The 17,684-nt window shown below is 40.2% G+C and overlaps 1 protein-coding gene across 1 annotated transcript in view; it reads left to right on the forward strand.

Moving 5' to 3' along the window:
• LOC136693778 (zinc finger protein 420-like) overlaps positions 1-17,684 on the forward strand; it is a 215,209-nt gene that overhangs the window by 174,528 nt on the left and 22,997 nt on the right. Inside the window, exon 9 of the mRNA XM_066666933.1 lies at positions 5,517-5,522. Within this exon, the coding sequence (XP_066523030.1) occupies positions 5,517-5,522 (6 nt within the window). The remainder of the gene's footprint in view (positions 1-5,516; positions 5,523-17,684) is intronic.

The raw sequence follows: 17,684 nt of genomic DNA on the forward strand, positions 1-17,684 counted from the left end.
AATGTTTACAGCAAGAGGAAGCAACCTGAATATTTACAATTGTGATGGAAAATGTTCCTTCTGTTAAGAGACGTCTGAAACGGAATGTCACTGAAACTCCAAACTGCATGTGCAGCTAGAAGTTGTATTATATTTGCGATAAACATTTTGTGAAGTTTCCACTGCGACTTCACAGCACCTATTTTTCTCTTATCACAAATTTCTGGTTTAGGATAGTTTTGAGAAGAGAGTGTTCTTTGAGCATAACAGAAGAAGGTGGGGGGCGAGTTAGAGCTGTATAAAAGTTCGCTGTGAACTTTTATCAGTATTCCTTGAGCTTGTAACTTTCATGTTGTCATGTCTCTGCCGGCGGAGCAATAAACCTATTCTACTCTTTACAAATTCACCTCCTGACTCTATTTGAATTCTTCCAATTATAGTATAAAGAATTCCACCATAACACTAATATGAGCATTGTGTTAATATAATTCAAAACTAAAAAACATGAAAGTAGTGATGTATACATCTAAATTGCACATATGCCCTGTTCATCACTGATTTTTAATTCTATCAAATATTGTCAGTGTTCTTGTCCTGAATAACTACAGGTCTCTAGGACATACGCTTGCATTTGCCAGTTCTTACCAATAATGTGGCATGAAACTGTTAAATAAGCCTCTGTGGCTCTTAATGTCCATGTGTTTGATGTGAGTACAGCACTGTTTACGGCATCCAGAGATTCTTTCATTGTTTTAGCTCTGCTCTTCTTACAGTGCTGTTTTTTCCATTCGTAGTTACTTGCCAGCACCTGCACCATTTAACGTGGAATAGGAAAATTCTAATAAGTAGCTGGGGAATTAAAAGCTGACCATCTTTGTAATTTTGAGGAAATTAAGATGAATCTTTACAGATGCTTCCTGATGTAAAGCCACAAGATTGAGACGTCAGCTGATGTGAGCAACACAAGGCACTGTCGGATTCTAGGACAAGGTTGATGTCATAATATCCTGATATAAGCATAGTTTACACCTTTTCACAGTCAGACGATTCTGAGGCTGTAATTTCATTAGATGCCGAAAAGGCTTTTGACCGGTTCAAATGGCAATATCTGTTTACTACCCTTAGAGAGTTTGGTTTCGGAAACAACTTAATTAATTGGATCCAACTTTCATACGCCTCTCCACAAGCAAGTGTTTGCATCAACAACAACAGATCAAAATATTTTTCGCTAACTAGAGGTACACGCCAAGGTTGCCCGTTGTCTCCTTTATTATTTGCAATTGGATTAGAGCCACTTTCTATAGTTTTAAGAACATGCTCTATTTTCCGTGGTATTTTTAGAAATGATCGCGAATACCGACTGTCTTTATATGCTGATGATCTGGTACTGTTTGTTTCCAGTCCACTGACATCCACCCCTAAAATAATTTCTATTCTCGAAAGATTTGGTAGCTTCTCAGGTTATAAATTAAATTATCAAAAAAGTGAATATTTTCCCATCACTCAACAGGTTCCCTTCTCTCAGCTATCTACGTTACCTTTTTGTATCTCTGAATCAGGCTTCACATATCTAGGCATCTTCATTACTCCTAAATTCTCTGAATTACATAAAGCCAATTTAGACACACTAATCCTTAAAACAAATCAGACCTCCAGAAATGGAAAGGTCTCCCTCTTACCCTTATATGTAGAATAAATGTGATCAAGATGACAGTATTACCTAAATTTTTATTTATCTTTAAATGTATTCCTTTATTCATACCCAAACGCGTATATCCTAATATTATACCCTAAACCAGCTTATTTCTTCCTTTATATGGAATGGTAAACCCCCCAGAATAAGTTTAAAAGCTCTTCAAAATTCTCGCTCACAAGGTGGCTTAACTTTACCCAATTTTCTCTATTAGTATTGGGCGGCTAACATCCAGAAAATCATCTTTTGGCTTCACACCCCTGAAGCTGACTGGTGCCTGCTTGAGGCCTCTTCATGCCATCATTTTTCAATTCCAGCCCTAGTACACTCTTCACTTCCCTCTTCACTTAGTATCGAGCAAAAAAAAATTTCAACCCTATAGTCTATTCAACTTTAGGAATATGGTCCCAATTTCGTTTGCACATCAAAGCCCCTCATTTTTCCTTAAATGCTCCTATTAGAAACAACCATCTTTTTCTTCCATCTATTATGGACTCTTCTTATGCACCTTGGCAAAATTGTGGCTTAGTCAGGTTCAGAGACCTATTCGATGAGAATTCGAAAATTTTCCTCACGTTTTCTGACCTTCGTAAAAAATGTAATCTTCCTCAGGGGAACTTATTCCGATACTTTCAAGTCAGAAACTTTGTACACACCCACTGCCCATCATTTCCAGTTCTTCCTGAAGATGACCCCATTCATTTTTTAGATAAATTCACACACAGCCAGAAAGGTCTAATCTCTCATTTGTACAGTCATATTTTGACTCAAAATAGTGAAGACTTTGCGTCAAAACAGAGGTCTAAATGGGAGGGGAAACTAAATACCAGGTTTGACGATGAGTAGTGGGAGACAGCCTTAAGTCGGGTTCATTCTTCAGCTTCTTGTGCTCGTCTTAAACTCATTCAATTTAAAATCCTATACAGAATCCATCTATGTAAAGCTAAACTTGCAAATATCTACCCACAAGTAGATCAAAGCTGTAATTGGTGCGGTGGTATACCTGCTAATTTAACACACATGTTCTGGGCATGTCACAAACTCCAGTCTTACTGGATCTCCATTTTAAAGTGATATATAATATCACCATCGCCTCTGGTTACTATTTTTGGGACTCCGGGTAACCCTCTGCAATTATCCTCTAAACAATCAGACATTATCGCTTTTACTTCTCTCATAGCTAGACGCAGAATACTGCTACTATGGAAATCTCGTAAACCTCCCTCTTTCAACTCCTGGCTCACAGATATGATGCTTTTTCTGAAGCTGGAGAAAATCAAGTTTACCCTACGTGGCTCAACGGATGGCTTCTACTCCTACTGGAGCACTTTTATTGACTATATTGAATCTTTGACAACTCTCCCCTCTTTCTGAATAAATATACATTTTACAGCTGTTTAGTACTTACCTATTTAAAGAGAAAAGAGAAAAGAGGGATTATATATATATATTTTTATTTTTTATTTTTTTCCTCCATCCAGATGTGTGTGTGTATACATTGTGCAATGGGTAAGGTGGGGTGGGTTGGGTTGTTAATGTTATGTTTACTGTAAAGTGTTCTCTGAAAAAAATCCATAAATAAAGCTTAAAAAAATATATATTTTTATTTTTATTTTTTAAGTTTTTACATATATATATATATATATATATATAGCCCTGTGAAGGACTGGCGTCCCCTCCAGGGTGTATTCCCGCCTTGCGCCCGATGATTCCAGGTAGGCTCTGGACCCCCCGCGACCCTAAATTGGATAAGCGGTTACAGATAATGGATGGATGGATAAATATAATATGACATAATAAATAAGTGGAAAATGCTGTGAATACATTCCAGATAAACTGTACTCACATCTGTGGACAAATTCTCACAAACACACACACACAGACACCTGTGGACAGTTGCACACAGACACACACACACACCCGTGGACAGTTTCACACACACACACAGCTGTGGATAGTTTCACACACACACACACACATATTGGAATCATGCGTTTTTATTATTATTATTATTGAAATTCACTGGAAATAAACTTCAGACAACTGTCTAAAACATAGTGAAGGGATATCTCCAATGGCGACACAATTGGGGGAATTTATTTATTTAAGATGCAGCTCAAGACAATAGCAGGCAGTTGATTTACTTGAGGGGGCTTGTGAAGTTAAAAAATTTCACAGGTGTACTAGTAATAAGATGTATTTTGATCTTATATTGCAACTCACGATAAAGTTCCACCCTGTTCAACTGAAATTCTCTGGAAGGATACTTTCCCCTGAAAAAGTTGTGAAAGAAGGTGAATAATTGCTCAAATGAAGTCTGAGGTGGAGCATCACTTGCTATAAAACCCAGTCACTCACTCCACCAGAGCAACACTTTCTCAACTTCAGAGACCAGACTAGACCAGGGGTTAAAGGGAATCCTCTTCATTCCTGAAGGTAATTTCACTCATCTGTCTTCACCTGTTTATTCAGGAGCTGATATTAAAGGTGTCTTCAGATTCATTTAAGATATAATTTCTATTCTCCCTTGTACCTCTGGAAATGTATTTTCTTATACTAGCTGTAGCCTAGTGTAAGATAATCCTTGAAAAGTCCCAGAGCAGAGTAATATAGTGTAACAACAGCAGATGGATAGAAAGGGACATGAGTAGCAAACAAAATAGTAACAGTTTAACGTTATATTAATAAATATCACAAGAATATTTCTTTCTAAAATTGCACAGAAAAAAAGTATTGCATGTTACAATATATTGCACATTGGTGTTTTATAGAATATGTTATATTTTGTATTCTGTAAATGTATAGTGCTCGTGTGTGTGGAACTGGGAGCAGGGTTGCTTTCATATATTTTATTTAACTGCAGGGTGACAGTATTTATATATTTACATATGCTTAAAGTAACTGATTTGAAGGGTTATGTATGGAACTGATGGAATCATTTGTTTTCTTTTTCTATTTTAATTTTCTTTGCATTGTTTCATCTGAATTTTTACCTGTATTTAAAAAAAAAATAGCTACGTAGCTCGAAGGTGTAGGTCTTCCGGCCTGTGCTGTGAGACCACTACAGATGATCCAGAATGCTGCAGCACGTCTGTTTTCAACCAGCCTGAAAGAGCACATGTCACGCCCCTATTAGTTGAGCTGCATTGGCTACCCTTAGGTGCTCGCATCAAATTTAAATCACTAATGATGGCCTTCAGAGTATTCACTGGTTCTGCTCCCATCTCCCTCAATAGACTCTTAAAACCATACGTTAGCGCCCGCCCTCTCCGTTCCTCAAAGGAGCGCCAACTAACACGGCCAACCCCCCGTAAAGGTCAGTCGAGGCTATTCTCATCTCTGGTACCACGCTGGTGGAACGAGCTTCCAAGCACTATCAGAGCAACAGAAACCCTCTCCGCATTCAAGAAATCATTGAAAACCCAGCTCTTCCGAGAGTATCTTTGGCACTAAAAGACTTTCTTTAATGCACTTATTACTTCCTGGCATATAGCACTCAATGTAAGGTATATTTGTATAAATTGTGCTGTAGTTTGAATGTTAGATCCTCTTTTGTCAGTCACTTTGGATAAAAGCGTCTGCCAAATGCATAAATGTAAATGTAAGCTACGTTGTCTACTGCATTAAAAATGCAATACTTTAATGGCAGATTATTTCACTTCAGTTTGTTTTTGGATCCACTGAGAGACGATGGGTGCTGACCAGAGTATGTTTAGCCACAGTTTCAAGAGGTGTGCAAATTAATGCCCCAGTCATCGTATTTTCCAGTGCACCTGGCAGTGATAAGTGCATCGTGGCCAATGCAACAGGAAAGAAGCTGAGAATTTTCTACCGTAAAGAAGAGATAAAGGTTGAAAATGTGTTGACAAAAGCTGATTCCAGTGACACCAAGAGATTCAAACCTAATGCAGGCTTCGGCTTCATCGACCTGCCACCAAAGGGGTACCTGGAATGTCCCAGCTTGGAGGAAGGCTTCGCCAGTGTCTTTGCTGCAGATGAACAAGACATTGAGGTGTACATCGAGACCTTTGTTCTGAATGATCAAGTACCCCATGGTGCCTGCTGCATTGTGACCGCCAAGAATGAGATCAAGTTCAGGAAGAGTGATGGAGGGGTTTGTATCGATGAAGACGACCAAGACCACCGCCCCCAGTGATCCAGAGTCTGGAAGCTGAGATCTCAGTAGGGCTGAGAGAATGAGCTTCTGTGCCCTGTTTAATGCTTCAGATCATGATTTTAGTTTAACCGTTATCTTCTATAGTAGTCTCTGTATTTACAAACACATTCATCATTACATCACTTCAGTTATTCAGTAAACAGGAATGTGATTGATTTTGTTTTTAAATAAACAAATACATAAACCCTACAGCTTTGTTTTACAGTCATTTTACTCTTATACATGTACACACACACTGATGTCATACAGAACAACATGCAGTACATCCAACACTCCTGCAGAGGGGGGTGCAGTGTGCTGCAGCTACAGTCAGTTACATTTAACATATAGAGATACACAAAACATAAAGGCCACGTATCCCCTGCTGGTGCTTCTTGGCCTCAGTGCAGCTTTTGATACAATAGATCACAATATTCTCCTAGAAATGTTAGAAAACATGGTTGGAATCACAGGGACAAGTCTTATTTAACGGAACATTATCAATTCATAAAAGTAGACGATTTATCTTCAAATTATTCTAAAGTACCACAAGACTCTATTTTAGGGCTGTTATTATTTACATTATACATGTTATCTCTATGGCTCTGTGAAGGACTGGCGCCCCCTCCAGGGTGTATTCCCGCCCAATGATTCCAGGTAGGTTCTGGACCCACCACGACCCTGAATTGGATAAGGGTTACAGATAATGAATGAATGTTACCTCTAGGCATAGTTATAAAAAACCATGACATTAACTTTCACTGTTATTTGTATATTTCAGACAAGCCCAATGAAAAACACAGATTAAAGAAAATAGAGGACTGTGTAAAAGACATGAAAAGGCTCCTTCTAAACAGCAACAAAACAGAGGTCCTGCTTTTGGGTCCGAAGGTGGCAAGAAATAAATTATCAGATTTAATTTTAAATCTCACTGACTTTCCAGTTAAACCTGGTTCAGCAGCAAAAAATCTTTGTGTCATAATTGACCTGGATTTATCATTCGATCAACACATAGGCAGTAATCACTAGGACAGCTTTTGTACATCCTCACAACATCACCAAGATTAGAAATGCCTTATCCCTGCAGGACGCAGAAACATTAGTACATGCCTTTATTACTTCAAGGCTTGACTACTGTAACGCACTACTGTCAGGATGCACCAGCAGACATTTAAGAAAACTTCAACTATTTCAAAATATTTCACAAGCCAGGGTCCTCACTAAAACTAGAGAATTTGAACCTATCAGTCCAGTTCTGTCATCACTTCATTGGCTGCCTGTTAAATCCTGTATCGATTACAAAATTCTGTTACTAACATATAAAGCTCTACATGGGCTCATACCTGAATACCTTCAAGATACTATTTCCTATTATGAGCTTCCACGTTTAGTCAGATCACAGAGTACTGGACTTTTAATTGTTCCCAGAATTCAGAAGGCCTCAGCTGGGGGAAGAGCTTTTTCTTATAAAGCCCCCTAACTCTGGAATGATCTTCCAGAAAATGTTCGGGACTCAGACACAGTCGCAATCTTACATTTACATTTACATTTATGCATTTGGCAGACGCTTTTATCCAAAGCGACTTACAAAAGAGGATCTAACATTCAAACTACAGCACAAATTATATAAAATACCTTACATTAAGTGCAATATGCCAGGAAGTAATAAGTGCATTAAAGAAAGACATTCAGTGCAAAAGATACTCTCGGAAGAGCTGGGTTTTCAATTATTTCTTGAATGCAGAGAGGGTTTCTGTTGCTCTGATGGTGCTTGGAAGCTCGTTCCACCAGCGTGGTACCAGAGATGAGAATAGCCTCGACTGACCTTTACGGGGGGTTGGCCGTGTTAGTTGGCGCTCCTTTGAGGAACGGAGAGGGCGGGCGCTAACGTATGGTTTTAAGAGTCTATTGAGGAAGATGGGAGCAGAGCCAGTGAATACTCTGAAGGCCATCATTAGTGATTTAAATTTGATGCGAGCAGCTAAGGGTAGCCAATGCAGCTCAACTAATAGGTGCGTGACTTGTGCTCTTTTTGGTTGGTTGAAGACCAGGCGTGCTGACGCATTCTGGATCATCTGTAGCGGTCTCACAGCACAGGCCGGAAGACCTGTCAGGAGGGTGTTGCAATAATCAAGACGGGAGATTACTGACGTCTGAACGAGGAGCTGTGTTGTATGTTGAGTTAGGTATGGCCTAATCTTCCTTATGTTGAATAGGGAGAAGCCGCACGATCGAGCTACAGAGGTAACGTGATCTGCGAAGGTCACCTGGTCATCAACCATGACACCTAGGTTTCTTACAACCTTGGTGGGAGCCACTGATAGGGACTCTAGCTTGATGCTGATGTTGTGGAGAATAGCTTGCTTGGCTGGGAGGACCAGCAGTTCAGTTTTGGATAAATTCAATTGGAGGTGATGTTCCTTCATCCATGTAGATATGTCAGAGAGACAGTCAGAGATTCGAGTTGCCACTGAAGTGTCTCCTGGAGGAAAGGATAAATAGAGCTGTGTGTCATCTGCATAGCAGTGATAGGAGAAGCCGTGCGAATGAATGATTGGGCCTAGAGAGGTTGTGTACAAGGCAAAGAGGAGGGGTCCCAGCACTGAGCCTTGGGGCATACCTGTGATGAGGTTGTGTCGCGCTGATGTTTGTCCAAGCCATGACACACTGAAGGATCATCCAGTGAGATAAGACTCAAACCAGGAGAGTGCACTGTTCTTGAAGCCCATGTCAGTGAGTTTCTTCAAATCTAGGCTAAAAACTTGTTTAGTTTATCTTTTAATCTTTTAATGCTCCCCCATAGATAAAGCCGGCAGATTCGGGGAGTCCATGGACACAGGGAATTATAGTAAACTGAGACGCTGGTGTCATCCGCCGCTTCACGCTGTCACTCAGGTTTGTCTGTGTGTCCTTCTGATTCTCTCCTTTTAGTTAAAGCTGTCATAGTCAGATCTGCCGGAGTCATTAGCCACACTATGTAAATGTTCACATTTTCTGCTTTACGTTCACGTAAACAGTTCAAAACTAACTCCATCCCTTTACCTTTTTCCGAGTAAACGACTGCCCACCTGTCCGTCTGGATACTGATGGATGACTGTCGAGTTTCTCCTCCACGCTTTAGACCAGCTACCCACACTGCAGCCACCACCAAGTGCCTTGGAGCTGCCCCTACACTGAAGTTCTCACAGACTCCTAACTATTTATATAAATTTGATTTGATTTCATTAATACGTGTGATAATGGTAATAGCTTAAAATTAAAGGGGGGCCTGTGGCTTTCTTACAGACAACAGACCCTATATGCCCTACATGCAGACTTTCAGACACACGTCACACAGAAACTGACAGACCTCGCAATGACTCAGACACAGCAACACACTTCACACACTACACCCAACCCACAGGGTCTTATACACCCCACAAAACAGTCCTTCTCCTTCAATTCACGGCTGAGGGGCCCTTGAGCAAGGTACCGAACCCACAACCGCTCCCCAGGCAACAGGGATGGCTGCCCACAGCTCTGGGTGTGTGTTCACAGCCCCTAGTGCACTAGTGTGTGTGTGTGTATGTTCACTGCCACAGATGTGTTAAATGCCCCATTTTTTTTTACAAGAGCTCAGGAACCATTCTCCTAGGGTGACCAGACGCACTCTTTTTGCCTGATATGTCCTCTTCTCGGGACCTGAAAAATGCATCCGTCCAGGATTTCTAAATCTCCAAAACTGTCTGGGATTTTGCTGTCCACAGTCTTCTCCCTGTCCCAATTCTTAAAATAGGCCCTAATCCCTTCATTGAAGTGTGCACTTCAATGACGTATGACGACGTAGTAGGTGAGCAAAAGGTGCGCGCCGGGATCAAGTGTTCTAGGGGTCGGAGCTTAGAGCAGAAATGGGACACACTTCGCCACGTGCACCTTCTTGTGCTTACATCACTTTCAGCCGAGCTCCACATCACAGTGTTTTACTGGAGCCTCCAACAGAAATGTGTAGAAAGTTGTTCTCTTTTTCGTATTTAGAAGCGTATCTGTGTGACACGAGCCTTCCACTTTCTGCTCTATATTTTACTAAACTGAAAGTCGTCACATTGTCCCTTTAACGACACAAATACACGGACACACACCTGACCGTTACTGACCTTCTGAGTTAATCAAGTTACATCCGTCCAGCTTTTCTGTTTAACATTAACTTTAGAAGAAAACAGGCCAAATCTCCGGATCATTAAATACGGACCAGGGGAGAGATTGAATTATAGCTCTCACATACAGCACGTTTTATCAGACAGACCTTATAGAATATGAAATATAAGTGTTTTTACATAAATGTGTGGATCCCAGCGAAGCTCTGATCATTTATCAAGTCTATATTACTCCTGATTGATAAAAGGTGGTGCTTGCTTTTAGTAACGTTTAAAAAATCACAGTTTAAAGGTTAATTCATCAGTTCCTGTCATAATCATGAGTTTTCTGATGTAAACCAGTCGTTTTAACACAGGGCTTCGGTTTTGAAGTGTGGTATGAACAGAAAATAACAGGCTTTCAATGATAATAAACCGTGAAGAAATGACAAATATATTACTTTATTAATTTTGCTTAGGGTCAAATGTTGAATGGAGGGGAATCTGTCCAAAACGATATTTGTTATTTATCTTGTGTATGTATTAAATTTCAGCAACATATTTGCATGGTTATGGAAGCTTTTGAACCTACCCCATGTGTCTCTTTTTGAAAACTCAAATATGGTCACTCTACACAAAGTCCCAGCACCTCTAAAAATAAGAGACTTATTGTTTTTGTTGTTTTTTGTTGTTTTTTATTGTTTTACTGTTATAAATGGAAGCCTGTTTCTGATTTCAAGAAAAAATATATAACATGATTAAACCTAATGATTTAACAGTGAGAATAGAGCAATTTCTACTTGTCTCCCAAACGGTACGATCCACTTTTTCTTCTTCTAGAAAAAGAAGAAACTCCTTTATTGATCCCTTTAGGGAAATTACTTTTCTGAGTTTGACCCATCCATGGCAGTGAACACACAAACACACACTAGTGAGCAATTCTTCATACACACTATGGGCGGTGAACACACACACAACTGGAGCAGGGGGCTGCCAACCACCTCAGCAGTTTGGGAGTTAGGTGCTATGCTCAAGGGCACTTCATCTGTGAATGTCGGTCTGGGGAATTGAACCTGTGTCCCTCCAGCCTCAGGCTTGCTTCTCTAACTTGGCTGCCCCCACCTCTCATTATCAGCAGTTCTCATTTTTACTGCACTGACTCACAAAGCATTCTGTATGTTCGCATTACTAGGAGTTAGATATCTGAGTTTTTATTCAGTCAGACTAAAGTTACAGGTTGTGGATCAGCTACTGTCAACTGTGTGAACTGGAGTGAGAGAAGCTGCTGATATTGGTCTGTGTTGATTAAAGTCAAGGTGCTGGACTGGGTCTGTCTGTGTGTGTATCAGCTCATTAAATTCACAGAATTATGGAAGATGGGACAGATGATGACCAACTTCTAACTTGTCCTCTGTGTCTGTGTGCAAGTGGCTGATATTCAGTTGTTTTTCCAGAGAGAATAAATCAAGGGTCAGATGAGTGTGAGGTCAGAGTGCCGTGAATTCACTGCCCACAGTGGTGTGACCAGATGTCCTGAAAAATCCAGAACAGTCCGGAGTTTGAAAAGTTGTCCTGAATCCTGAACTCTGTCTGGGTTTTCCTGACTGATTTAACAATAGAAATACTTTCAGAGAATATACACATCCCAGAAAATCACTGGACATCCCTGGCTCTCACCAGGTGATATTTTAAAAAAGAAACTGCTTTCAAACAACCAGCTTCCATCTGGAAGGTGGTACAAAGTCTTTCAAGGTGGAACAGTGTGTTTGAGGATAACAATGACTGTTGTTTGTATGCGGCTGAATTGTAACTTGTCTGTAAGGTTTTATTCACTGAATTACCACAGAAACTCATTTGTATCTCTAGCTGTTTAGTTTTGTAGCACTTTCACTCTGTATTTACTTTCATGAAGTTAGCACTCTCCCAAATTTAGAGTCAGTTCTTTTTACAGTAAAAATAAGAGAGAGATTATTGATATGGATCTATATACAAGGTGAGTCATAAGTCATAAGTCTCAGGACACTCTTTTATTTCACAAACGAAAGGGAAAATGACATATCTGAATATCCCAGTGAGGAGTAACGAGTGAGGGGCCTATCTTTTAGGCTGTGTCCGTAACATTGACACCATTTTGGAAGCTGCCATATTGGATCAAGGGCAAGTTTTCCCATGGAATGTTGGTAATGTAGCATATCTTTAATATAACCATACACTAGATAAGATGTAAAATATCCTATGCCAATCCATTAGAGCTTCACATACGGCCCATTCTATCCTTCGTGAACACCCTAGTGTCTGGTGCAGTCCTCCAGGTGGACGGTCGTTCCTGGTTGAGTGTACGTATCACAGCACATAAGAAGCAATTACCTTAAATCCGTGACAGAGCTGCTCTATATGTTGTCCTTTGGTGCTCACAGTCACACTGAGGAGGGAACCACAGGGACTGACCCAGCAGTGGGTTAAACACACGCGCAAAAAAAAAAAAAAAAAAAATAAAAAACAACTCCCAATTTACTCATCCCAGCAGTTTGGTAGAAAATATAACTCAGCATTTTTAAAGTGTAAGGTTTTGCTGCACAATTTATCTGACAATTCAACTACCCTCCCTCCCAAACAATCTCCATGTCTCCACAGGTATGACACATTGGCTGAATGTGTTCTGACCCCTCCCCTTCCCCTCTTGGGCACTTAAAGTGTTTTAAATGAGAGGCATATAATGTGGTGACCAGTTAAATGAAGACTTAAAAACAGCTATGTAAAAAACACACCTTTCAAATACCTCAGCTTTCAAAAATATAACAAAAGACAGAACGGCTAACTCGTGTTCCTGTTAGTACAAATTTACTCACTCTTAAGGGTAGAAGTTTGCTCTTACCCACCACAGGGGAGAACACATTCCTAAGGTTCTGTACCCATGAGCAGTCCAAACTGGGGCAGTACTTAAAGTGGTGGGTCAACAGTCCACTCACTCCTTTGTTCTGACGGCCTGGAAATAGATATCAAAGGTGAAATTTCCAGCACTAAAACTGTGGTGTTTTTAGACTTTTTCAGTCATGACTGTTTTATTTTAGTTTGTTTCTATTAAACACACGATCTGCACAATTAGTCTCTGTGCAGCATAAAGAAATGACAGGATGTCGGTCACAGCCCAGCTGAAAATTTCTGCAGCTCATTAATGTGTTTACACTTTCTGAATGATGGTGAAATAATCCACTGTGATTTCTGTAGAAATTCTGCAGAAGTCTTAGGAGGACTTCCTTCCCTGGAAAAAGTGGTAAAAGAAAGGTGAAAACTTCCTCAAATGGAGTCTGAGGTGGGGCATCGCTTGCTATTTAAACAGGTTGGTCAGTCATCTAGAGCAACAATTCATCAACTTCAGAGACCAGACACAGGGCTTAAGGGGAATCTTCTCTTCATTCCATAAGGTAATTTTCAAAGTTCAAACGATTAGATCAGTCTTCACTGGTTACTCTTTTCAGACACTGATCTTTTTAATTCAGTGTTGCTTTTAAGTCGATGTGTAACCAAAATGCCATGTATCTGTGTGTGCTAAGTCTTCAGATTAATTTAGGTTTTATTTTCATTGTGTTGAAAAACACAGAGTGTATGATTCCTCATTTCAGGTTCACTCAACATTTCTTTATTTGTTAACACAAGGCAGTTATCTGGTTCAAATAAACCTACATAATTGAAACCAGAGCACCCAGTGGAAACACATACAGACACAGGGAGAATACATCAAACTCCTCACAGACAATTTGTTTGTGTGTGTGTGTGTGTGTACTGACAAACCACGTGTACAATGTAGTTACTTCTGCATTTTGAATGCCCAGCTATAATGATGGATACATTGTCTAACAAATCTGTTGTATTTCAGATTTTTCTCAGTGAAGATGGGTAATCATAACAGCAGCAACACCTATTATAACAAGTACAGCCATTATGGTAATGTTTATTCCAGTGCACCCGGCAGTGATAAGAGCTCCGTGGCCAATGCAACAGGAAAGAAGCTGAGAATTTTCTACCATAAAGAAGAGATAAAGGTTGAAGATGTGTTGACAAAAGCAGATTCCAGGTTCAAACCTAATGCAGACTTCGGCTTCATCAACCTGTCACCAAATGAGCACCTGGAATGTCCCAGCTTGGAGGAAGGCTTCGCCAGCATCTTTGCTACAGATGAAAAAGACAGCGAGGTGTACATCGAGACCATCGTTCTGAATTATAAAGTACCCCATGGTGCCTGCTGCATTGTGACCGCCAAGAATGAGATCAAGTTCAGAAAGAGTGATGGAGGGGTTTGGATCGATGAAGACGGCAAAGACCACCGCCCCAGTGATCCAGAGTCTGGAAGCTGAGATCTCAGTAGGGCTGAGAGAATGAGTTTCTATGCCCTGTTTGATTTTAGATTAAATGTAATCTTCTGCAGTTGGCTCTGCATTTACAAACACGTTCATCATTACATCACTTCATCAGTTGTTGAATATGTTCAGTAAACTTCAATGTGATGGATTGATTGTGTTCATAAATAAACAGATGAATAAAATACTGCAGCTTTGCTTTGACTGTTGTTTTACTGCACTGTACATTTCATGTTTTCATGTAGAAAAACTGATGAAACTCACTTGTGAAATGTATACAACAAAATGTAGCACAGAACACACAACATCCTTGAAATGTGAAATGAGTCACAGCACGATTCAAATACTATAAAGACAACATACCATCGCTTCATTAAGGGATACATTAGTTATGTTTAATTTAAAAGGAATCTCGTTAAACCAGGATTTCAGAAAATTTTACAGGAGATAGAGAATTAAAAAGAGTAACACTGCCTTTTAATGTTCTTTATTAAAGCCACTAAGAGGGATGTTGTGAACAAGAATAAGTGGGAAGGCAGAATTTGGGGCATGGTATGTGACGACAACGGCCACAGGTCTCACCTTGTAAGTCCCAAACCACAGAAAAACAACAAAAAGCACAACCCCCCCACAACCACCCACCCCTACAACACCAAAACAGCACAAAACTCACTGTGCCCGCTGTCAGCTCCCCTGTTAGTCCCAGCCCTGACGGCCTCCAGCCACCAGTACAATAATAAAACTAACAACACACACATTTTCTCACTAAATGCAATGATGACAGTGGACAGTACATTCATTACATTGTATAGATTTCTCATATTCCTAACAGAAGCAGGAACATTCTTCATCTCTTTGTGCCATATTTTCTGCCGTGTTTCTCTTGTCTCCTTTTTCCTTTTGGTTTTTCCAGTTTTTGATTTGATTTAATTTGTCACATACAATCAGAGGTGACCCTGTATTTAGTACCTGTCTGTTGTGTATTTTTTATTGCAGAACTGCTGTGGAGGAGCACACAATGGGGCTCACTTTTACAGCATGCTTCAACAAGATAGAAGTTTTGTTTAAAAAGCTGAAATTCAAAGCTAATGATAGATAAACGAGTTTGTATCTCACTGTAACATTCTTCATGTTTAGTTTTAGACTGAAAAATATTACCACAACAGTTCTACACTGATAATGTGAGTTTTAAATAAACACACTTTGTAAATATTTCGGTTTTCAAAACTATAAACAACAGAGAGAAAGACTAACTCATATTTGTATTAGTACAAATGTACCCACTACTAAGAAATGTTCACATGATGTCTAATCTTGTTTTTATTTACCTGTGGAAAAGAAGGTGATTTAATTGCAGGTAAACCACAAGGTAACATTGTTTTACTATTTAAACAAAAGATATGAACAAATATGCATATTCTAACTGTTAGAAGACCCTACCCCCTCATAGCTAGTGTTACCCCCTTTGGCTGAAATAACTTCAGAGAGACACTTTTGTAGCCATGTACCATGCTCTGACATTGGTCTGAGGAAGGTTTGCCCCACTCCTCAATGCAGAACTCTTTCAGCTGTGTGATGTTTGAGGGTTCCTTGCATGTGGAGCCCATTTGTAATCACCTCACAGCAATGGTATTAAGATATGGGCTTTGACTTGGCCATTCCAGAACTCGCCATTTCTTACTTTTCAGCCATTCCTTGGATTTACTGGAATGTTTTGAGTCATTATCATGTTACAGGGCCCAGTTTCACTTCAGCTTCAGTAGCACAGATGGTCTCACATGTTCCTCAAACACCCTCTGATGCACGGTAGAATTCATGATGGATTCCATGATGGATACCATCAGGTTGTAAAAAGAGTTATACAAATATAAAAATAGTCATGGTGTTACAAACAAACACAAGTTAGTTGAGCGGCAACATGTGGCTGCAGCAGTAAACAGTGTTAAATCGTCTCATCGTCTTCAAAATCTTCATGATCTCTGCAAACGTTTGCCTTATTTGTCAGTGAGCTGGGTTTTATTTACATCATCCTGTCACCTCTCAATTTTTTTATATAGCGCTTTTCACAACTGATGTTGTCACAAAGCAGCTTCACAGAATTCCAGTAAGACAAACATTTGACATGAAATGTAAAAACAAACGTAAAACCCTCAAGTGAGCAGGCCAGGGGCGACAGCGGCAAGGAAAAACTCCCCCAGCTGAGGAAGAAACCTTGGGAGGAACCAAGGCTCACAAGGGGTGACCCATCCTCCTCTGGTCAATCTACTGGTGATAATAGTAGTCCGTGAGAACTTCAGTGTAGGGACAGCTTCAAGGCACTTGGTGGTGGCTGAAGCGTGGGCAGCTGGTATGAAGCGTGGAGGAGGATCTCGACAGTCATCCATCAGTGTCCAGACAGACAGGTGGGCAGTTGTTTACTCGGAAAGATGTAAAGGGATGGAATTAGTTTTAAACTGTTTTGTGTTTGTAAAGTAGAAAATATGAAAATTTCCAGAGTGTGGCTAATGACTCCGGCAGATCTGACTATGACAGCTTTAACTAAAAGGAGAGAACCAGGAGGACATACAGACACGGAAGCATCCTGAAACACTGGCATCCCTCCGCTCCACCGTCAACAAACCTGAGTGATCGCGAGAAGCGGCAGGACGACAGCACCAGCGTCTCAGTTTACTATAATTCCCTGTGTCCATGGACCCCCAGGATCTGCCGCCTTTATCTATGGCGGAGCATTAGCTACCAAAAGATAAACTAAACAAATGAGTTTTTAGCCTAGATTTGAAGATTGCGACTGTGTCTGAGTCCTGAACATTTTCTGGAAGATCATTCCAGAGTTTGGGGGCTTTTTAAGAAAAGGCTCTTCCCCCAGCTGAGGCCTTCTGAATTCTGGGAACAATTAAAAATCCAGTATTCTGTGATCTGAGTGAACGTGGAGGCTCATAATAGGAAATTGTATCTTGAAGATGTTCAGGAGCAAGCCCATGTTGAGCTTTATAGGTTAATAACAAAATGTTGTAGTCAATGCGGAATTTAACAGGCAGCCAATGAAGTGATGATAAAACTGGGCTGATATGTTCAAATTTTCTAGTTTTAGTGAGGACCCTGGCTGCAGCATTTTGAATTAGTTGAAGTTTTCTTAAATTGCTGCTGGTGCATCCTGACAGTAGTGCGTTACAGAAGTCAAGCCTTGAAGTAATAAAGGCATGTACTAATGTTTCTGCGTCCTGAAGGGATAAGGCATTTCTAATCTTAGCAATATTGCGAATATGTAAAAAAAGCTGTCCTAGTGATACTTCCTATGTGTTGATCAAATGATAAATCCGGGTCAATTATGACACCAAGATCTTTTGCTGCTGAACCAGGTTTAACTGGAAAGTCAGCGAGATTTA

The sequence above is a fragment of the Hoplias malabaricus genome, chromosome 4, assembly GCF_029633855.1.
Source record: "Hoplias malabaricus isolate fHopMal1 chromosome 4, fHopMal1.hap1, whole genome shotgun sequence".
Classification (NCBI taxonomy): Eukaryota; Metazoa; Chordata; class Actinopteri; order Characiformes; family Erythrinidae; genus Hoplias; species Hoplias malabaricus.